This window comes from Phoenix dactylifera, chromosome 6, assembly GCF_009389715.1.
Source record: "Phoenix dactylifera cultivar Barhee BC4 chromosome 6, palm_55x_up_171113_PBpolish2nd_filt_p, whole genome shotgun sequence".
NCBI lineage: Eukaryota > Viridiplantae > Streptophyta > Magnoliopsida > Arecales > Arecaceae > Phoenix > Phoenix dactylifera.
In genome coordinates this window covers 16306462-16330188 of record NC_052397.1, presented here as the reverse complement: position 1 = coordinate 16330188, position 23727 = coordinate 16306462, and the positions used below count along the sequence as shown (strand labels likewise).

Here is a 23727-nt window from a genome sequence, read left to right as displayed (position 1 = left end):
TTCTTCTAACTTGGATCCAAGTTGACCCAATTTGAAAATCTCGAATCGCCCCGGTACCCAAGCGCTAGACCGGCCATCACTTCAGCCCCAGCTAGATTTGACCACTTTTGATCTTCACCTCTAATCCGTTGAATCCTTCTTGCTCGGACCGAACTGATCTGGAGGTATGAGACTGTAATATTTAACTTTGACTTTTAAAATTATGTTAAAATTAATAATATTTTAATGATATTAAATAGATGTATCTGACAAGTTTGCATGAGCTGGGATTTAAAGCGAAAAAAGGTAAGTAACCTAATACTTCAAAGTGTAATGAGTTAGTTGATTAAATTTTGATATTTATTTTGTACTTAGTAAAATGGGTCAGGCACGTTAAATACTATTTGAAAATTATGCTATGAAATATGTGCAATGGTTTGACTAGGCAAGTTATTTATTTTGTATGTATGTATTCCCAGCATGGTTATGTTCTGGCCCCGCCAATGGAGATTATTCGTTGGCCCTATCGAGTTGTATTTGTGAGAAACCAGTTTCGACACCGTACCACCGGTGATTAGAATTGTGGTATTTGGACACCGTACCATCGATAGTTAATAATAGTAGTGTTTGACATTTTGTGCAACCCATGTTACTAGGTTTCGTGGCCCTAGCCAATTTATGTTGGAATTTTGGTTTCAAAGTTTTTGTAAAAAAAAGCTTAACAAATTTCAAAAGTAAAATATGCTTATTTGTGATTTATTTTTTTAGTCATTATTTTGTGTTTTAATTAAATATCTGACATGCTTTGACCCCACTCAGAGGTATTATGTTGCTTATTGAGTTAGTACATCAATTTAAATAAACTTTATTTTAAGATAACTTGCGCCAAAGTTCTACTAATCGCTCTTCCATATTGGAAACTCCGATCGATCGAGCTAGTTCTCTGAATCTGTAAAAATATAAAAATTGTATAACGAGCTAAACTGTCCAATAAGCAATGATCATTTTAATTAAACAAAATCAGACAATCAAATAGATAATAATTTAGAGAAAATAAGCATATATACAGTACCAATATATGAATCAAATTTTTATTAAAATATTAAATTTTGTTTATGGATTCAATTTTTTTAAATATTCAAATTATCTTATTGATCCTGAGCTATGGTCATATTAACTTGTGGCAAGATCATAACAGTGACTAATCTTCTTGCAGTGAGTTGTGCATCATGTTGCAGGAAAGTCTTTCAAGACTGATGGTCTATTGGTGGTATGTCACTAATTATCTTGGACACAACTTTCTGGACCAATTATGTGCGAACGTATTAGGCCCCGTTGGAGAGGTCCTCAACATAGCCATGCCAAAATTCAAATAGTTCTAAATTTTATATTTCAGTTATAAAATCATACAGAGTCAAAATTAATAAATTATATCCATAATAAGATCATATATCAACATAATATTTCAAAATAATTTTTTTTTTGTAATAATATATTATCCATCAAATTCATGCATCTTGAATAACTTCAAGAATAGTAGAGCTTCTTCTTCACCACTCAGCAGAAAAAGGAGGACACAAAAAAATAACTTTGTTGCGTTTATTTTAAAGAGAGGAACAGAACACGTACATGTTTCGTCTCATGCATTGATATTTAAATAAAACCAAAACTCATATGTAGGCCTACAAATACGGCATTACACCCATTTGCATGGCACCACTTACATAAGACCGGTACACACACAACTGGCTCTTAAAGATTTGATAACACACAACTCACTACCAACGGCTAGTACATACCAGCAAATAAATAAGATTTATTTAAAATAAAAACTACAGACCCAACTCCACGTACGCGCACGACTGGTACATGGTTTGATTTGCATCCCACTTCATCAGACGTTACACCTGTGACTTTTCACGCTCCTCCCGGCAAGCCATGAGCCCCTCGACCAGACGGCTCATATCTTCGTACGACGAGCCGCCCTCCGCCACCGCCCTCCTGCCCAATTTCGCCAGCTCTCGCACCCTTCTTCTCATGGCCGCCACTTCCTCCCCGCCGCCGACGAGCCACGCCACCGCCCTCGCCACCGCGTTCGCTGGCACCACCGCCTTCTCGCCGTCGGTCACGCTCTGGAACCCCTCCCACACGGGCTTCGCTATCTTGAGCACGTCCACCAGTAACTTTTCTGACACGAAGTGGTCCGAGTGGAGGGGCCAAGTGGCCAAAGCCACCCCGCTGCACACCCCCTCCATCACCGCGTTCCACCCGCACTGGACCACAAACCCCCCCACCGCCCGGTGCGACAGGATCTCCACCTGCGGGGCCCATCCTCTCACCACCAGGCCCCGCCCGGCGACTCTCTTCTCGTAACCCTCCGGCATCCACTCATCTCCTCCCCCGCCGCCGCTGCGCACCTTCCACACGAATGGGTGGCCGCTCGACTCCAGCCCAAGCGCCAGCTCCCGGAACTGCTCGTCGCTGAACCGGCACGTTGTCCCGAAGGATATGTACACCACCGAGTCGTCCTCCTTCTCGTCCAGCCACCTCAGGGTGGCGTCGCGGCCGCCGTCCTCTTTTTTCTCCGTCGACGGTGGTCTGGCTCCGGCGAGGTTGACCGGGCCGACGACGAATACCTTCCTGAGGCCCACCTTGTAGTAGTGCTCGGCGTAGTCGGGCTCGAAGGCGTAGAAGCTGTTGACGATGACGCCGTAGCTGGTGAGCTCGGCCTCGCGGAGGAGACCCAGCATGTAAGGGAAGTCGAAGACTTCCGGGAGCTCCGCGCGGGTGAACTTGATGGGGTGGGGGAAGCCCGGGATGGAGAAGGGTTCGGAGCGGGAGGAGACGGACTCGTAGGGGCGGTGGATGTCGAGGTCGTTGACGGCGCAGACGGAGAAGAGGCCGGTGACCTGGAAGATGAGGCGGGGGACGCCGTGATCGGCGGCGAGGGAGGTGGTCCAGGGGAAAAGGGCGTCGGAGACGAGGGCGTCGACGGGGCGGAGGTCGCAGAGGAGGTCGTCGAGGGGCTTGCGGAGGGCGAAGACGGCACGGAAGAAGTTGCCACAACTGGAGAAGTCGGGGAGGGCGGTGATGTTCTCGCAGCCGTCGGGGACACCGTGGTCGGCTGCGGGGAAGGGGATGATGCGGAGTTCCATGGGGGGCTGGTGGAGGGAGTTGGCGCGGTCGAGGGTTGGTTGGAGGAGGTGGGCATTGGCCGGGGTGGTAACGAAGGTGGCCTTGACGCCGCGCTCGGCGGCGATGACGGCGGTCTCCAGCATGGGGATCATGTGGCTTGTGGCTAGGAATGGGAAGAAGACCAGATGAAGGGGTCGTTGCTCTTGAGTTTGGGAAGCCATGGCTGCTGCCTTCCCCTCTTCTCCTATTCTTCTTGTCTTCTTGGATGTGGATAGACGATAGCGTTCGATTATCATTTATATCGTGGCCGCCTCCTATCGAACCCGCCCAGGAGTGACGGGAAACGGGAAACGGGAAACGGGCAACGGGAATCAGAGTCTATCCATCTGTTTCTATTTTTATTATTTTAAAGAAAATAACGATTAAGTCCCGTAAACATTTTGGGTGTTTTCCGTTTTAAACATTTACTTTTCCTCAAGGAAAATAATAATGATAATATATATATATAATTCTGACCACAGGCCACTACAGGATTTAGTTTACAGGATCATAGAAATTGAGGGCACAACCGCAAAGCTTAAATGAACTCAGCCCTAGAAATTTTTGACGTTTGAAATCTGCATGAGTTATGGTGTTGTCCAAAAATGACTATCCAAATGAAAACTATATTTTGATTATTACATCAACTCCCTCCAACACAAAACTATTTCCAATGCCAGTTTGTTTACAAACTAGGGCAAACAGTGCCATGAAATTTATGTAGACACCATAAATCTCCTAATAAATTGAAAAAATAATTTTGATATGAAAATATTTTTAACGGGTCATTAATTCTCCACCCTCCGAAGGACAGCGTCACTGGAGGAGAAGAAAGAAGAAGAAGCGCGGCCGCCGCCGGCCGTGGCCCGGCCCCCTCTCAGGCTCCCTCTCACGGCCACCATGGGCTGGCTCCTTCCGGTGCCGTCGGCTTTGCGGGAGGAGAAGAAAGGAGAAAGAAGAAGCTAACATTTCGGAATAAATACCCCTTACCCAGAATTGATGATTTATTTGATCAGTTACAATGGACCAAAGTTTTCTCAAAATTTGATCTTCATTCCGGCTATTACAAATTGAAGATAGAGGTTGAAGATGTACCAAAAATAGCTTTTCGAACCTGGTATGGACATTGTGAATTTTTGGTCATGTCGTTTGGGTTTACAAATGTGCCAACTGCTTTCATGGACCTTATTAACCGAGTATTCAAACCTTATTTAGACCAGTTTGTTGTAGTATTCATTAATGACATTTTGATTTATTCAAATAGCTCACAAGAATATGAGGAACATCTGAGGATAGTGTTACAAACTCTTAGAGATAGAAAGCTTTATACTAAGCTATCAAAGTGTGAGTTTTGGTTGGACAGTGTTACCTTTCTCGTACATAAGATCTCCAAGGAAGGTATTTATATGGACCCAAAGAATGTGGAATCTGTAGTTGAGTAGAAAAGACCTTTCAAGGTATCTGAGGTATGCAACTTTTTAGGAATGCCAGGTTATTACTGAAGATTTGTTGAAGGATTCTCTCATATTGCCATGCATTTATCCCGCTTGACTCAGAGATGACTAAAAAGATGGTTGGCGATAGCTTGAGTGCTAATTATTCCATCTGGAATATGAGATTTTACCATATACAGTAATGCATCTCGCAAGGGACTTAGGTATGTTTTGATGCAGAATGGGAAGATAATAGCTTTTGCCTCGAGATATTTAAAGTCTTACGGGCAGAACTATCCTATGCATGACTTGGAGTTGGCAATTGTAATTTTTGCTCTGAAGATTTGGAGGCATTATTTGTATAGGGAACACTATGAGGTTTTCACAGACCATAAAAGTTTAAAATATATCTTTATTCAGAACGAGTTGAAGTTGAGGCAAAGGAGATGGTTAGAACTATTAAATGATTATGACCTAACAATTAGTTACCATCTAGGGAAGCAAATGTGGTGGCTGATGGTGGAGACGGTGGATGTTCTTCCAAATTGAGCCGGAGGAGTTTGAATTTGGGATCCTCAAACAGCTAATACCAAAGTTATTTGAATTTCTAAAAAATTAATTTATCATGTAATGGGCATGGGATACTATTTTGTTGATGAAGATGAATATCAAAATCATATTGGGCCAGTGCAGTAACTCAGAAGATTTAATTAAAAAATTTTCAAGCCAAAGGATGTACGTACAAATCGTGTCTCTATGCGTCTAAACTCTAACAAAAAAAAATCAACTATTGCTGGCTTTTTTGGTGCGTCCAACCTCCGTGTGCAGGATATACAGAACTTTCTCAACGGTTTTTTAATCAAATTTTTGAGAGATCTTTCAGGTAATAGTTTATTGCATAATACAATTATATTTTATTTTATATACATACTTATTATAGTAAAATGTAAATATTAATAAATACAAACACGACAGCAACAGTGGCCGATCCAGATTGAGAAATGGCAGCACGCAGCCCACGTGGCAACATACCAAATCTATCTACAGGGGATTTAGGTGAGAAATTTTAGCTACTATTTTATTTTTGGAATCTCGGCAACTCACGTGGATTGCTTTTAATATTTTATTGATTGCAGTCAGATGAAGTAAAGTTAAAATCAGAATAAATCTTACCTTAAAAATAAAATATTAATCATTTGGACCAGAACAATTTATGAAATTATATGAATATACTTGTAAGCTTATATAGTTTTATACATATTTCTTTCCTTATATCTATTTTTAAAAATATTTTAGTTATTTTAATTTTAAACTGCTTATTAATAACATAAATATATATTAAAAATATGTAAAATAAATATTTTATAAAAATATAAACATAATGAACAAAATTTTGAGAGAATATTTATATAATTTTTAATATTTAAAAGGATATATTTGTATTTGTATCCTGCGCTTTAATTGCATCCGGGACCTGTTGGGATTTTATGAAAAAATTGTCCTTCCCACCGCGGCCTAATAATATATGTGTGAACAAGCGAGCCTCCCAAGTCCCATCCCATGCCCATCTCGGTATACCATTATTTTTTTTGATACAAATCTCAGTATACTTTCAAAAGTGGAAGAAAAAAAAGTCCAACCTACCACGAGATAAAGTAATTTAAGCAATCAAGAAGTAGAATACAATGAGATGATCATGTGGTCACAGTCTTCTAGACATTGCACATTGGCTCGACATGATCACGTGAATACTGCCATCCCTTGTGCATAGATTTCGTGTCTCTCGGAGTCGCGGTACTCGAAGAAAAGACAAAAAAAAAAAAACTACCAGTGCATCCCCGATTGCTTAGCCAAACAGCAACAAAAGCTTTACTTATTACGAGATAATAATACATTCATAAGAAACCACAGAGAAAGCAACTCAATCTGCAGCATAATTTATTTTTTTATAAATGTGTATGATGTGGCGTGATGGCAACTCATAGTTTTTTTTTTTCAAAACAACAACCACCACAAAATAATATATTAAAAATAACTGTCAAATATCCGTTCACATCCACAGATATTACTGTCTTTATCACCAAAAAAAGAAAAAAATAGTTGAACTAGAGTCATTTAAATTATTAATAATTTTTGATGAATCTGATTCTACTAATAATTGTAGATACTAAACAGCATCATCAAATTTATTTATTATATTATATGCATCAAGATCCACCTATAGAAATTTTTCTGTCCTTCGGTCCTACTTAGTAGCACGTGGCACTCCGCGCCACACGAACCACGTGGGTCGCCGACCGAGGTGGATTCCCTCTTTGGTACAGATGCTCCACTCTGATCGATATCAAAATTTTCGACCCATGCACGCGACAACACATGCACAAAATTTCACGCTCTGTCCATGCAACGACAAGCGGGGTGGGGGTTGTGATGAACTTGGTGGCCCATATATAGTTGATTGTCACTGAAGCTTACGTCGACAAGCAGCAGATAATTAGAGGCACAATGCCACGTCAGGACAAGGAAGACAGCATCCTACTACTAATATAATTTTATGATAAAAAATAAGATTAAGGAAGGGAAGTGTTACTTCTTTTGTTTTCTTCTTTTAAGAAGTCGTAACACCTAGAGTATGGAAGGATGCATGGGCCACGAGAAACCACATCTCGGTACTTGAACCAACTTCGTCTTGTAGGGAATGGCAACTCGCTGACTATTACGAAAATAAGCATGCTCTTGTGACGATGCAACAAGTTATAGCACTACTGTGAAATAACATATGCTCTTGCCATTGAGGAGTTGGCCGACTATGATCGATGTAGAGGCAGTAGAGGAACTACGGATTAGTGACCTTTTGGCAGGAGGTGGAGTAGAGTGGGATGATACTAGACTTCGACAGCTATTTGGGGTACACCTCGCAGCGAGGATCCGGTCTCTTCCGTTACCAGGATGTGGGGGGCGGGATGTCAAGGTATGGGGCACATCGAGCCAGGCCAGTGTCAGGCTAGGAGACCTCTCCCGTGTCATCCAGTTAGAGCAGGAGAGGGGGCCGGATTGCACATGGATCTGGAGGCACGGTCTTCACCCGCGGGTAGCCCTCTTCTTATGGAAGGTGTTCCGGGATCGCCTTCCGACGAGAGCTGCGCTGAGCAGGCGTGGTTGGGGGATCCCTGCAGAGTGTGGAGCGTGTGGGGCTGTGGAGTCGGTAGACCATGTGCTCTTTCAGTGTGTATGGGCGAGATTGACATGGCAGTGGGCCGGGATCCCGCAGGAGGCCCGGAGTGACAGGCCACAGTTCCTTCATATGATACGACTGGGGCTACCCAGTTCCGGGACGTGTCAGGAGGCTATTAGAGCGACTTGCACAGCGCACCAGATTTGGCTGGCAAGAAACGCTCGTACTCTCGGCGATCGCAGGGTGTCACCGAGGTTTGCTGTGGAGCTTGCTCGTGTTCAGGCCGTTGAGTTTGTACCCACCACCTCTTCAGATAGACCTTTGATGGCTCGGGACACCTGGGCCCCCCCTCTGCTTCGGCAGCCCACCAGATGGTGTTTTTCACCTGGGAGCCCCCACCCCCGAGTTTCCTCAAGGTCAATTTTGACGGGTCGGTGTTGGACGGCGGCGCGCGGGGTGGTGTGGGCTTTGTTATACGAGGCCCGCACTCCAAGGTAGTTGCAGCAGGTGGCTGCCAGCTGTTCGACACGTTGGTTCCGGAGGCAGAGCTTCGAGCAGCCTGGGCGGGCGTGCGCCATGCGAGGATGATCCTGCGAGCCAGGTCGATCATTTTGGAGGGCGACTCCACCACAGTCATCGGATGGATTCGGAGGGGGGCGACGGGTGATGGTACAGACCACCCTTTGATCCGCGACATAGGGAGCATGATGGGAGATGAGAGAGCCTTCCAGGCTCAACATGTATTCAGAGAAGCTAATGGGGCAGCCGACTGGATGGCGGCCCATGCGGCTCATCACTCAGGGTACACCCTTTGGTCGGGGGAGGAGGAGCTGCCACATGCGCTCCGCGAGTTGCTTTATTTTGATTTTCTTGGATGTATTCGTACACGTATTGTATGAAATACCCGTTTTCAGCAAAAAAAAAAAAAAAAAAAAAAAAAAAAAAAAAAAAAAAAAAAAAAAACATATGCTCTTGTGGGCAGGGCCTTGCTGCAGAGGACTGACGTGCCGTCGTGGCGACTGAAAGGCTTTATTAAAAAGACAATTTGTTGTAGGACTTCGTAACGGCTAGTTCTAGAGTGGGAAGCTCTGAGAAATGAGAAACCGCCAGGGAGAGAGAGAGTGCTCCGAGCTGTAAAGGCTACCTCCTCACCGGCGGCGTGGGGCGTGGTGGTGATCGTCCTTTCGTGGTGGCCAACGAGGAGGCTTGTGGGCGTAACCCACGATCTTCGAGTAGGAGGCTTGGCCCGGCAGGTGCGCGCGCGTTTGCCTGCGGCCACAACTCTCTGGTTAGCAGAGGAGCTACAAGCGGCAGGCTCGACGGCGGGCGGGCTGCAAGTCAATGTTCAACTTTTCTGTTTCTCTAACCCTTGTGTGCAGGTGGTACTAGGTGGTCCACTGGTCCCCCTAGGTCTCGGATGGAGCGGCCGGCGGGCCAAACGACGGAGCCGACAACAGGGAAGTGGGCAAAGGTGGCAGCTCAAGGCAAAGGTATGGCTTCGGGGAGCAAAAGAGAGAGACTCGGGGTCCGGGCGAGACCAGGGCCCTGGGTGACCCACCGGCTTACAGATGCAGAGGCGGCTCGGCTGAGCTGCCACTTCTCGTTGGTCCTGGAGCTCACGGAGGAGCCTATTGAGGCCGCTCGTCGGAAGTGGGAGGGACTGGTGGTGGTGGGTCGCAGCCTTGGCCGGCGGGTGCCGGCCGAGTGGGTAAACAAGGATGTGGCTGCCCATTTGAAGAAGGCAGGGGACGTCGCGGTGGTGACACTCGCCGACGACCATTTCGTCTTGCGGTTCCGGTCGACGGAAGACCGGGACCGCGCCTTGATGGAGGGGCCCTCGGTGGTGGCGGGACAACTCCTCACCATGGAGCTGTGGGTCCCGGATTGTCTACCCAAGGAGGCCCTGGGGAAGACCGTGGTGGTCTAGTTCCAACTACCCGAGCTTCCGCCCGAGTACTGATCGACCTCAACCATTCTCGGCATTGCTGCTTAGGCGGGGCGGCCGTTGGTCGTAAACGGGGTGATTGAGGAGCAGCGAGCCATGGGCTTCGCCCGGGTGAAGGTGGCGATTGACGCCACCGAGTCCCTCCTCCTGGGCTTCCGGATCCATGGGAAGATGAAGGTGCTTTGGCAGTCCTTCATCTTCGAGAACATCCCAGATTTCTGCATCTGGTGCGGAAGGATTGGGCACCCAGCGTCCGCCTGCCGGTTTGGGGAACCGACGCTGATGAAGGAGGGTGCCTCAGTGGACCTTGGGGATGTCCCAAGAGCGATGGGGCCAAGCTCCGAGGAGGGGGACACCGGGCTGATGGATGGCCCGTGGCTGGTGAAGACCCGCGCCCGGCTCCAACGGGAGAAAGGGCTACCGCAGCCGAGGAACGCGACCGTGAACTTGGCCGAGTTGAAGAAGCATACCAAGGTGGTCCGCCGCTGCTCTCCGCCAAAAGGGTAGCCGACGGTGGTGGCCGGGGTCCTAGCTTTCGGCTTCCCGGCCGAGGGCTTCCAAGTCGACCCGGCCTCCGACACGCTCATGGGTTGGGGTGACTCGGTGCCCTCGGATGTCGTGGCTGGGCCGGCGGAGGGGCGGGCCGACCCGTTGGAGCAGCAGCCTGGCCCAAGCGCTGTGCTAGCGGGCCAGCCTGTGGGACAGTCTAATAAGCGGCCCAGGAACCCTGGGCTGCTATTGGACTTGGGCCGCGGTGCTGCGGGCTGGGGCCTTATGGCCGGAGCGAGCCTTGGTCTAGCCAAAATGGTGCCATGCAAGGCACAGCACGCACAGCGCGCGGACCCATGAGTCTGGGCCACGCGTGTGCGATCGGCGGAAGGCCCCCGAGGACGTGGGCCTTCCACAGTCTGGGCCCAGATGGCCCGACGAGCGGGCCTGGGTCAGGTTGTCCCACGATTCTGGCTGCCGGGTCTGCAGGGCCCAACTCCAGTGCGGGTGGGCCAACCTCTGGGAGTGGTTCCGACGGGGGGTCTCTAGGACTTTTCAGGACCGTGGAGGGCCTGGTGCGTTGGAAACGATGGGCCTCCCAAAGGGCCCAGTAGGAGGAACGACCGTGGTCTTCCAGTTTAGCTCCCCAGCCCTGGTCGCAGACCCGGATTTTGAGATCCATACCTCTCTATGCTCTATAAGGGTGGCTGCAGGACAGGGAGAGGCTACCTCGGGCAGGTCTGAGTTGGTTGGTGTAAACCCGGTCGACCGACGGTCCGGCCAAAGTGGACTGTCATGTGGGTGACGTATTGGTAGGCCAGAATACGTCTGTACCTTTACTGTCAGGGGCAGGTGATCGGGTTGGACACGAGGGGGCCGTTGGCAGGCCGTCGGTGGGCCACCCGATGATTGTATGACGGGTGAAGGCTGCAGTGATGCGGGTTGTCTCTGGAGCCAGTGTGGATGATGAGCAGCGAGGAGACACTTACTATGAGGCGGAGATGGACCCTGCGGCCCAGGGGGTTAACGTGCATGTGGCCGACCTCTCGGACTTTTTCCCATGAGGATTTTTGCATGGAATTGTAGGGGGTGGCAAAACCGTCTTTGATGTCGTCTTTCAGGTGGCTGGTGCAGGTCCATAGTCTAGAGATCTGCCTCCTCTATAAAAACACATTTGTCCGATAGAGGACTTTGCCGAGTACAACGGCGTTTAAAGGTTGACTAAGAGTCCTACACAGTTGAATCTCAAGGGTTGCTCGGGGGTATTGTGGCATTATGGAAGTGGGGCGTGGCGACAGTAGATGTGTTCCATAAGTGCTCTCAACAGGATATTATAATTATTTTAGAACCCAACGCAGCACCGTGGGTCTTAAGCGAAGTATATGCGAGTACTGACCATAGGACTAGGAGAGTTCTTTGGGACGAGCTCACCCACCTAGTTGCTCAGGGTTTTCCGATAGCTGTGGTGGGTGACTCCAACTGTATCTAGAATGGGAGCGCGAAGCGGAAAGGAAGGGCTTTCACTGACAGAGTGGATAGGAGGAAGTTCCGTTAATTCCTATCGTGGAATGGCCTGGTGGACCTAGGCTTCTCCGAACCACGGTTCACCTGGTGTAACAACCAGTGCAGTAGAGCTAGAATTTGAGTGCGGCTAGACAGGACCGTTGCATCCACTGACTGGCTTATCAGGTTTTCCTCCTATAGGGTTAGCCATCTATCTCGGATTGCCTCGAATCATTGTCCATTGTTGATCTCGACGACATTGGGCTCCAGTCACCATTGTTCCTTTCGCTTCAAGAAGGTTTGGTTGTCTTACCCTCAAGCCTGGGACATTGTCCAAGGAGCTTGGAGCTTATCGGTTCGTGGTGATGCCATGCAAAGGGTTTTACGCAAATTAGAGTTGACCAAGAGACGGCTGTGCTGTTGGAATCGTGAGGTTGTGGGTGATATTTTTAGAAAGTTGGAGGATGTGAAGGCCCCGATTGCTAACCTCCAAAGGAAAGAATTTCAAGTGGGTGTGCTCCCTGAGGTCGACCAGGGGCTTCTTGCCACTCATTACTCGATCCTGCGACAATATGACATTTTTTGGAATTAAAAGTCCAGAATCTAGTGGGTCAAAGAGGGAGACCGGAACACTAGTTTCTTTCATTGGAGCATGGTCAACAGAAGGTAGACGAATATGATTCGGTCTCTGCAGGACGAGATGGGCCACTGGGCGGAGCGAGCATCGTCGGTTAGCCAGATCTTGCTTGATTTCTTCTGTTCTCGATGGACGGAGGACGGAGGGGATGACGCTGTCGGTCAGCTCCCGGGGGCCGACATGGAAATTGGCGTTACAGAGAATGCGTTACTGGTTTGACTGGTGATGGAGGGGGAGGTGCGGGAGGCGGTCTGGGCCCTAGGAGAGGATAGGTCTTTTGGTCCAGATGGGTTCCCACCCTTTTTTTCGAAGATACTGGGGCATCCTCCGGACGGCTGTGGGGGAAGCGGTTCTGTGTTTCTTCAGTCGGGCCAGGATGCTTGACAACTGGAAGGCCATATTTGTCACGCTGATACTGAAGCGTCAGGATCCGGCGGAACCGAGTCAATTTAGGCCTATAGCTTGTACACAATTTTATATAAAGTTGTGGCAAGAATACTGTTAGAGCAGATGAAGCCCTTGCTTTCCAGCATTATTTGCCAGGAGCAAGGAGCTTTTGTGGGAGGTAGGAGCATCTCCGATAATGTCATATTAGCCCAAGATATGATGTGGGATCTTCAGCGGGCCCTGAAGCGGCAAACCCCGATAACTGTCAAGCTGGACATGGAACGAGCTTATGACAGAATCAGGTGGAGCTTCCTTAGGCGTGCCTTGGAGAGTCTTGGTTTCCACGAGACCTAGATTGATTGGGTGCTGGGGTGTGTCCGGAGACCGAGGTTTTCTCTTCTGCTCAACGGCATACCGTCCCTCTTTTTCAAATCCACCATGGGGCTTCGGCAGGGATGTCTCCCCATATTTGTTCATCCTTTGCTTTAACGTCTTGACTCAGGCACTGCGGGCTGCATGCGCCGCCAGAAAGCTAGAGGCTTACGTCCTAGCTCTAGGGGCCGAGCCAATATATCACTTACTCTTTGTCGATGACTATCTCCTCTTGACGAGGGCGCGGGTAGCAGATGCACGGGCCTTTAGGATGGTGTTGGTCGACTACTGTGCTGCGTCTGGGCAGGAAGCGAATGCCCAGAAGTCCACCATCTCCTTCAGTCCTAGCATGACGCATGGGATTCGACGGGGGATCCGAAGAATTCTGGGGATGCCAAAGTAGGACGAGACTTGCAGCTACCTGGGCGTACCGATCACAGGTAGGAGACTACGGGTATCCGAGGGCACTAGGCTGATGCAATGGGTCCAAAGTAGGCTAGAGGGTTGGCGGGTGGCGTCTCTATCTATGATGGGTAGATTGACGCTGATCAGATCTGTACTTGGCTCAATGCCCATCTATCTCATGGCAAGCACGGTGGTGCCAAGGACAGTGCAGCTGAAGATTGAACGGCTACTTCGGAGCTTCTTATGGGGCTCGCATGAAGGTGGTCAAGGGGTGCACTTGGTGGCTTGGGAGAGCATCTACCTGCCATTCAGTGAGGGTGGCCTTGGGGTTCTGTCTCTCATGGAGAGACGGAAAGTGCTCATTACCCGACATGCAATCCGATTCCTTTTGGAGCCACAGGAGATCTCGATGCGGACCATGGCAGCCCGCTATGGGTGGGTGGGCGGGCCCTGAGGAACTGGCCCGAGGAGGGAAGAAATGTTGCTTCCTGTGGAGACAAATTGCGAGGTATCCGCCTACTGTGTTGGTACACACTAGATAGCTGATAGGGCTGGGGACCCGTAGGTAGATGCCCTCCCCTTGCAGCATTGGCCTACTATGGTTAGTGTCAAGGCTGCGAAGGGCCTACGTGTCTATGATCTCCTTGTCCCCGGGAGGGCTACATGGGACGAGACTGGCTAGCTTAGCTTTTCGGAGGGCATCTGGTGGAGAGGGTTCGATCCCTTCCGTTACCAGGATGTGTAGGTCCAAATGTTCGGATTTGGAGCACCTCTACCACGACCAGCATCAGGATGGGCGACCTTTTCCGCATCAGGATGGACTACGCCTGGATCTGGCGCTTGGGACTCCCTCCGAGGTTAGTACTGTTCCTTTGGAAGGCAGTCTGGGACCGTCTTCCCTGATTTTTTCGGGCCAGTTCCATCGTCCTGGAGGGGGACTCAGCCATGCACGGTCATCAGTTGGATCCGGAGGGGCCCAAGGGGTAATGGTTGTATTCACCTTTTGCTCCGAGATATCTAGACAATTGTGAGGGATGGAGGGGTCTTCCAGCCCAATTATATTTTCTGTGAAGCTAATGGGGCTACCAATTTGGTATGCGAGAGAGGTTCGAATGTTCCCTTTTGACACCGGGGTTCGGGGGGTGGAGCCCCCGCATCCCCCCCTCCTCCGGCGGCACTTGTTAAATAATAACCCCTACCTTTTAGCCAACACGATTGGCTTCTTATTTTTTTTCAGAAAAATTTTCAGTTTCTTGAGATTCTGTTTATGGCCATTATATAATAATATAAAAATTGTTGGCAAAGAGAAGGTGAGAGAGTGCTGGGCACGATCTCATGCGACGATGCAACAAGTTAGGCATATGTTAGTGGGAATGTAAATGCAACTAGCCGCGGTATCTATTATATAATAGAAATTTCTGAAGTTGGCTAAGTGAATCCAGATTCCGTGAATAAAATCTCTAGAATCTTAGAGAAAAAAAATCTAACAGGTCCATGTTATTATGAGGAGTCCTGCGATAATATAACCTTCTCCCATCTCCGGTTACTTTTATCCAATACTGTTCTTTAATATAAAATCAGAAGAATACATTATATACTTGTATAATCATGTAACTGCACTTCTCAAGAGAAAAATCGAAAATATTATAATACTTTCCTGTTTTTTATTCACTCTAATGGCACACCAACACCTGAAAAGAAAAAAACATAATTTCTTGAGCATTTGAGCATTACTCATCAGTGGAGAACCTATCACTTCAGGATAGATTGATATGTGGTAGAAATTTGGTAGATGTGTCTTAGCACTTCAGCATAATTGGAGGCTCAGGACCAGAAACATAGACTCAAGTAGTTTGCATTATAGTAACAAAATAGCTGCTTTCTATCCATAGTTCCAAGAATATTGATGTTCCTATATTACGACCCCTCAGAAGTCATTGCTTTTTTGTTATTAGCGTATGACCGCGTGATAGTTTGCATTTTAATAATAGAAACAAGCGCAACCTACCATATTTCAATAATATTGATATCCTTTTGTGATGACCTCCTCTGAAATCATTGTTCTATGTTGATAGCATATGCCAAGTATGTTGCAAGTGGAAGTTAAATAATTTTATTGAAATATACTTTTAAACATATTTATATAATATATCTTTTTTTCTGATAGAGTTATGTCATGATTAAAATAGAGATAAAAATAACTAATATCAAGCTTTTGAAATAAAAATCAGAGAGGGATATTGGGATTAAAAAGGGAGGTAGGGTTTTGGTATTAATTAGGTTGCTCGAGAGGAAAATTGAGATAAAGGGGTTAACTTTGCTCGACCGAAAAAGTCGTTGACTACCACTGAGAGAAGAGGAATTTGAAAGAGTTGGAGACATCTTAGTAGATGTGAGATATGAATGCGAAGGAGGATTGATGATGTTAGTTGCTTACGCATTTTTCTTTCCAAAACAACTCATATTTAAAACTTTGGCAGATCCATATTTTGTTTTATTTGTGAAACAAACAATACTTCATCCATGGGCAAATTAAAGGATCCCAATGCTCTTTTTAATACAATGTAGATTGGTAAAATAATTTTTATTATTTTTCTACTCGTGACAACTTGGAATGAATCTTTTCCTAGATAAGACATTACATTTTTCAAGGGGCTTTTTCAGCTTGTTATGATTTTTCTTTAATAAAAAAATGCAAAAGGTAATGAAGAAATAAGAGTTGCTTAAATCACTTGTCAATGAATAAGCTTTTTCTATATTTTTTCTTTTGAGTAATGGTGCTAAATGATCAATACAAACTTATATTTAAATTTAAAAATCGATAATTAAAATGGATAATAAAGATGAATGTTAAATTATAATGGATAGTAAACTTAAACCACTTTTGGAAAATCAAACAATGCAATGGTTCATTGAACGATAGCATCATACATAGGTTCCTTGTGCCAACATGGGCGATGGCATTGGTGTATGAACATAGGGAATTAACCAGATCATGACAACATGATACACTGGCACCAAGTTAGCGTAAGGAACTTGTGATGCTGCAAAGCAAAGACGTGCACTTCTGTTTCAAATCTGGCCAGCTCTCTACTCTTATAAAAAGGAAAACAAAAGAAAGAAAGAAAGAAAGAAACATCCGAAGTGGAGCTGTTCATCAAGTCATTTTCTAGCTATAAAAACACATAACTTTGATATGTTTTCTCCAAATATTTAGAGTTATATTTTAATATAAAATGAATGCTTTCCCTACTAATTCCACAAAATGTTGTCAGGGTACGAATTTGATCGATACTTTCGAGAGGATAAACCAATCTACGGAATCAAATATGTGGAGGTCCGCTAAAACTCCAATTTGGGCATGCCTCTGCCTTCTAATTAACCAGTCCTGATACTTGAGCCTTAGCTCAATGCTAGTTTACCCTCGCATATAACTGAGAGGCTAGAGGCTTCAGTCGTGTTAACTCTGAAGAATAGCATTCTGTCCGTCCAGGTATCTAATAGTTTAGTAATGGGCTGGCTCAGACCTCCCGGCCCATTCTGTTTGGGAAAAAAAAACAGTTCAAATAAATGCAGGCAGAAGCACAAAATATCTGGTAATTGAAGAGGGGCTGACCGAGGCGAATCTCAAATAAAAGCACCCGAATAATTAGTAGGCTACCCAATCTGTAATCTTATTCATCTCCTCAAAGATGTAGGCAGTGTTGGACGACTGCGGAGTGGAGATGAACCTTCTCGAGTCCTCTAAAGTAGGGTGAGAGCAAATAAGATGATATGGAAGATCGGGTAGCCAACTAATAATCGCCTTTAAGTCCCCTTCAAAATAATATAGGATGAGCTTCTTATTTTGCCATATTTTTCTAAGTGCCAATCTTAAAAAAAAAACCTTAAAAGTCAAAGAGTCCTCTTATTATCGGAGTCATCGGTCTCGTAATTACAAAAAAAAAAGCATGGCGTACTTTCTCTTTCTTTTTTTTAGAACATGCTTTTTTATCGGTACACTACATGACTAGGTGATATACACCAAGTAAATTAATTATTTACCAAGTTAATATAGTAAATCGATATGCAATTTTTAGAATATTGTGTTCGCTAGTACACAGTACACGATCAAATGATACACACGTAGCAAATTAGTAATCCAATAACCTAATACATATTTCCAAACAAACTGATACATAGTTTTTGGAACATTATATTCACTAGTACGTACAATATAGCCACGTGATACATGCTTATTTACTTTCTGATACAAATTGCAAGCCTCTTTGATGCATACTCAGCAGTGTTCTAATATATATTTATAAGTCAAACGATACACTGTTTTCGAAACATATTTTTTATCAATACATATTACATAGCCAGATAATACACTTCAAGCTAATTAGCTATCTAGCAAGCCAATACACACCGCTAAGTAAATCAATATGTAGCAATACTTTAGAGTACTATTTTTGTCGTTTCTCAAGCAACGACACTGTTCTGGTTCGAATCTGGCCTGAGGATGACCATGCCGGAGGAGTCGGGGAAGCCACCAGGGTGCGAAGGAAGAGGACGAGGGCCACCTCCTGCAGTCGGCGAAGTACCTGCACAAAACCTCACCGGTGTTTCCGATGAGACCCTCCGATAACCAAGTTAGAGTGAAGCTTTGTAGGTCTAGTCCCCAAATGTTCTTTAGGCGTTACCTATTGGGATCCTTTATAGTCCTAATAGGAGCGCTTAGGTGGCGGAGGTATGGGCGGTTCCCATCATCAGAGGGAGTGGCGCGTAGCCTGAGCTTGCTTGTGGCGCGCAGTGGAGTCTGCCCTTGGGAATGGTGAGATGTTGACAGCCGTAGCAGGGTATGGCCTATTCTCTTCATGAGTAGGAGTGGCGCGCAGCTTGAGCTTGCTTGTGGCGAGCGGTGAAGTCCGTTCTTGGGAACGGTAAGGTGTTGCCCATGGCTATCGTGGACCAGTAAGCGAGGCACGGCGTGCTGGCATCGCAATGCACGACCACGTAGGAGGGCGAAGATATGTACATGGTGCGGTGGTTGTCGAGGCCAAGCTCGTAGGGAGGTCGCATCAAGTACTCAGCGAGGCCGGCTAGATGGGTGCTGAGGCCAGCCTAGCATTCCGAGTTCCGAGATGTGTTCGGTGGAGCGCTCCAAATGCGAAGGTCGGAGTGCATTACTAAAGAGGACGCCCGAGCTTGGTCGGGCGGGTCGGCGAATAAGGAGGGCGTCCCGAGCTTGGCCGAGGCGCATCGGCGAATATCCGAGGTTGAAGGAACTTTTGGTGGGGTCTGAGGTCGGGCCGGTTTTAGGCCGGACGGAGGACACGTCCGGTCGGCGTTGGTGTTTGTTGGGCCGAAATTGGGTGGCCCTTTTGATGTGGGTTGGACAATCTATTTTGTCCCCCATGCAATTCTCTGGCTCCTGTTTTAGAGCATCAAGTGTTACGAAAATGAATTCCAGTTTTGTTTTCGTGGATGCGAGCTTCGAAGCGGAAAATTACTATTCCAGCCTTTCCAAAGAGTCCAACAAGTTGATGATACCAAATAGTCCCGCGCCCATTTGGCTAAATGATTTGGAAGGGAGTTTCTCCAGCTGCTTACAACTGTTTGACCGTGCAGGGGTGGCCAGTTCCAAGCTGTTGGGCGATTTTTTGCCAAATTGCTATGAAAAATTTGCAAGTGAGGTTTCTTCATCATTACCATAGAGCCGGCAGTGATTTGGCGGCTGTAACTTATTTTTTTTTCCAAATTTTCTACCGTAAAGATTTGGTTTTGAAAGAGGACCTAATTGAATACTTTGGTTTTGTTGTGTCCCGCTCCCAATCCGAGATCCTGAAAGTCATGATAATTGCCATATACTTATAAAAAAAATCTTTCCACATGTATGCAGGACATCTCAATATGATCTCATAAATATGCAATGGAACAATTTAAATAATAATCTGCATGTGTTTTTTCAATAACTAGCTCAATATTTAAATGTCTCATGATTCTAACAATACTCCAAAGTAGTACATCAATTTAAATAAACTTTATTTTAAGATAACTTGTGCGAAAGTCCTACTAGTCGCTCTCCCATATTAGAAACTCCGATCGAGCTAGTTTTCTGAATCTGTAAAAAAAAAAAAAATCGTATAATGAGCTAAACTGTCCAATAAGCAATGATCACTTTAACTAAACAAAATCAAAATACGAATCAATTTTTTATTAAAATATTAAATTATGTTCATGGATTCAATTTTTTCAAATTTTTAAATTATTTTATTGATCCTAAGCTATGGCTACATCATCTTGTGGCAAGGTCATAGCACTGACTAATCTTCTTACAGTGAGCTGTGCATCATCTTGCTGTAAAGTCTTTCATGATAAATTATATGCCAACGTATCAGCCTCCATTAGTGGATCCTCAACATAGCCAGGTCGAAATTCAAATAGTTTTAAGTTTCATATTTCAGTTCTAAAATCATACAGAATTATGATATTCCAAAACAATAATTTTCATAATAATATACTCTCCATTAAATTCTTGCATCTTAAATAATACCACTCAAAAGTCATAAATAAAATAATTTAATAATTGCTGATAAAAATAGAAAAAAAGAAACATTACTTACCTTGCAAATGCAATCTAACTAACAGAGCCAATTAATCCCAAAAATCCTTCTCAAAGCCTAATATCAAAAAATTATATTGCTTTAATTAAAATTTTATCATAATTATTTTTTAAAAATAAAAATCTTAAATTCCAACACTCACATAGAGCTGACCAAGCGGAAGTGCCCAACACCCCAATCGGTCCAACCAAAGTGAAATTCATCGAATCATGTTCGAACTATAATACATATGGTTTAATAAAGATAGAGCAATCAAATCTAACGGCATATGACAGAGGCCAGGGTGGAGGCCGATACACCGCCCAACAACCCTACACTAGGACTCTTCACCTAGGTCGATCTAAAATTCACTAAAAATCATATTTACAAGGTCCAATCAAAGCGGAATTCATCTGATCATACTTACACTAGGATACAGGAGTTTCGGTAGATATCAGGATGACTAATTCTAACAATATCCGGAAAGGGCCAAAGTGAGGGTTGGCGTGCCACTCACCGGCCATGAATCAGGGCCCTTCAATAGGGTGGATCCAGAATCAAGAAGACAGGTGCCATGCTAGATCTAACATCTCTATAGAGAGTAGAGAGAAAAAGTCCATTAGAGGGAGTCTAGTAGAGAAAATTGAGAGAGAAAAGATGGAGGAGAGAGAGAGAAAGAGAGAGAATAGGTTTTTCTGGAGAGAAATATGACATAGCATTTGAAACCCTGCCCTTTCAACCAAGATGTTGGGGTTCGGCTTTCGCCTCTGGAAAACCATCAATGCTTGGCAAACATTTACAGATGCAGACACCACTGGTTGTTTAGACAGTATGGACATCTCTGTAGCAATTCGCATTGCTGTGAGCCTAGTTTGAACTTAAATAAATTCCATAAGCTAATCCATAACTCTCCCTCCCTCTCATGTGAAATGCGAGTTGAATCCTTGGAGACCGGCCCTCGAAAGAAAGGACACTTTGGGCGAAGTTAAGGGCGACATTCTATCCTTGAAAGTAGACTAAAAAAATGGAGTTGGCAAATCCACAACCCCTTCTTGGCTACAGGGCCAGCCAGTGAAAGTAGCAGACTTTGTCTCGGCTAAGGATGTGGATCAAAGACCACTGATGCAGTCTAAAATGACTAAAAAGGCCTCATGGCCAATGGAAGCATTGAGTTTCCCAAATGGATGTAGACCATTCTAGATCGCCAACAGCACGCACGAAAAAAAAGTCTTTTCAACAGAAGTTGAAATGGATGGGTTATCTTTCCTTTCTGCCCGAAATATAGAAAAAATAGGTAGGATGCCCTTTGTTTCTCGAAACTCTAGTGAGTTACAGATAGTCGGTGCTCGGGGGTTGGCTGCAGGCGGTGCTCGAGGTTAGGGACCCACAGCCGCCCACTGCGGATAGCGGCAACTGGCGGCAAGAAAAAAATCTTTCTGAAATAGGGGTTCGGCCCCTTTAACATATGAAACCAAGAAACCCCAATTGGGAGCCTCGACCATGGCTGCAAACCATCATGAGGAACTAGGCAGAGACCTCGGCAATAAGATTCAACGGCATTATCGGTCGAAAAGAAGGAACAAAATATAAAAAGCCAAGAAAAACAAAGAATAAAAAAAGAACACCCGTTCTTCTCGGCTAAAATCTATTGATCACCAGCCGGCATCGAGCTTCCAAACGATCGGTGGCTTGAGAGACATTTGGTCATTACTTGGTTTTCCGGTAGCGAGTGGCCGCAACAAGGGTGCGAACAGCTACCCACAAGCAGAGAGGAATTCAAAAAAAAATCTAGTGATGGGCTTCGATCAGGAGCCTGAATTCTATAATGGGATCTAAGAAAAGGTCAGAAGAGCTCTTAATGGAGACGGAGAAGCCCAAAATCAACTTCATCGAGTTGGAAAGAAAGAGACTCTCATAAGAAGTCTTCTTTCGCGTGCATCCTTTATTTATTTATATATTTATTTTTTGAGGGGGAAGCATGCTTCTGTAAGGGGGAAGCATGCTTCTGTAAGTATCAGTCTTTAAAAAAGCCTTGGCATTACGGGTAGTCTCAGCATATTGGAAAGCAAAGTAAGAGAAAAAAATTAAATTTCAAAGGAAAAGGCCAAGAATACCATGGCATCGCACGGCCGACGTTACACCTGTGACTTTTCACGCTCCTCGCGGCAAGCCATGAGCCCCTCGATCAGACGGCTCATATCTTCATGCGACGAGCCCCCCTCCGCCACCGCCCTCCTGCCCAGTTCCGCCAGCTCTCGCACCCTTCTCCTCATGGCCGCCACTTCCTCCCCGCCGCCGACGAGCAGCGCCACCGCCCTCGCCACCGCGTTCGCTGGCACCACCGCCTTCTCGCCGTCGACCACGCTTTTGAACCCGTCCCACACGGGCTTCGCTATCTTGAGCACGTCCACCAGTAACTTTTCCAACACGAACTGCTCCGAGTGGAGGGGCCAAGTGGCCAAGGCCACCCCGCTGCACACCCCCTCCATCACCGAGTTCCACCCGCAGTGGATCACAAACCCCCCCACCGCCCGGTGGGACAGGATCTCCGCCTGCGGGGCCCATCCTCTCACCACCAGGCCCCGCCCGGCGACTCTCTTCTCGTAACCCTCCGGCATCCACTCATCTCCTGCGCCGCCGTCGCTGCGCATCGCCCACACGAATGGGTGGCCGCTCGCCTCCAGCCCAAGCGCCAGCTCCCGGAACTGCTCGTCGCTGAACCGGCACAGCGTCCCGAAGGATATGTACACCACCGAGTCGTCCTCCTTCTCGTCCAGCCACCTCAGGGTGGCGTCGCGGCCGCCGTCCTCTTTTTTCTCCGTCGACGGTAGTCTGGCTCCGGCGAGGTTGACCGGGCCGACCAGGAATACCTTCCTGCGGCCCACCTTGTAGTAATGCTCGGCGTAGTCGGGCTCGAAGGCGTAGAAGCTGTTGACGATGACGCCGTAGCTGGTGAGCTCGGCCTCGCGGAGGAGGCCCAGCATGTAAGGGAAGTCGAAGACTTCCGGGAGCTCCGCGCGGGTGAACTTGATGGGGTGGGGGAAGCCCGGGATGGAGTAGGGTTCGGAGCGGGAGGAGACGGACTCGTAGGGGCGGTGGATGTCGAGGTCGTTGGCGGCGCAGAGAGGGAAGAGGCCGGTGACCTGAAAGATGAGGCGGGGGATGCTGTGATCGGCGGCGAGGGAGGTGGTCCAGGGGAAGAGGGCGTCGGAGACGAGGGCGTCGACGGGGCGGAGGTCGCAGAGGAGGTCGTCGAGGGGCTTGCGGAGGGCGAAGACGGCACGGAAGAAGTTGCCAGCAAGGGATACGTCGGGGAGGGAGATGAGGTTCTCGCAGCCGTCGGGGAGACCGTGGTCGGCGGCGGGGAAGAGGATGATGCGGAGGTCCATGGGGGGCTGGTGGAGGGAGTTGGCGCGGTCGAGGGTTGGTCGGACGAGGTGGGCATTGGCAGGGGTGGTAACGAAGGTGGCCTTGACGCCGCGCTCGGCGGCGATGACGGCGGTCTCCAGCATGGGGATCATGTGGCTCCGGGCTAGGAATGGGAAGAAGACCAGATGAAGGGGTCGTTGCTCTTGAGTTTGGGAACCCATGGCTGCTGCCTTCCTCTCTTCTCCTATTCTTCTTGTATTCTTGAATCTGGA

The 23727-nt window shown here is 46.8% G+C and overlaps 2 protein-coding genes across 3 annotated transcripts; both read right to left on the bottom strand.

Moving 5' to 3' along the window:
• Positions 1-906: 906 nt before the first annotated feature.
• On the bottom strand, positions 907-23727 carry LOC103707602 (scopoletin glucosyltransferase-like). Of its 2 annotated transcripts, none has more exons than XM_026804849.2 (2): positions 22201-23727; positions 907-928 (listed from the first exon to the last, which is right to left on the bottom strand). In XM_026804849.2, the coding sequence occupies exon 1, from the start codon at positions 23674-23676 to the stop codon at positions 22222-22224; it is 1455 nt and encodes a 484-aa protein (XP_026660650.1). In that variant the 5' UTR covers positions 23677-23727; the 3' UTR covers positions 907-928; positions 22201-22221. The 2 variants fall into 2 exon arrangements, with proteins under 2 accessions (XP_026660650.1, XP_008790368.1); XM_008792146.4 differs by lacking the exon at positions 907-928 and adding an exon at positions 19408-19605 and having other exon boundaries at positions 22201-23726.
• Positions 1881-3335, bottom strand: LOC103707603 (scopoletin glucosyltransferase-like). Its single transcript, XM_008792148.3, has one exon. The coding sequence runs from the start codon at positions 3333-3335 to the stop codon at positions 1881-1883; it is 1455 nt and encodes a 484-aa protein (XP_008790370.2).

What these genes read in the sequence shown, in the direction of transcription:
- LOC103707603 (XM_008792148.3), bottom strand. Translation starts at nt 3,335, where the DNA reads ATGGCTTCCCAAACTCAAGAGCAACGACCCCTTCATCTGGTCTTCTTC.
- LOC103707602 (XM_026804849.2), bottom strand. Translation starts at nt 23,676, where the DNA reads ATGGGTTCCCAAACTCAAGAGCAACGACCCCTTCATCTGGTCTTCTTC.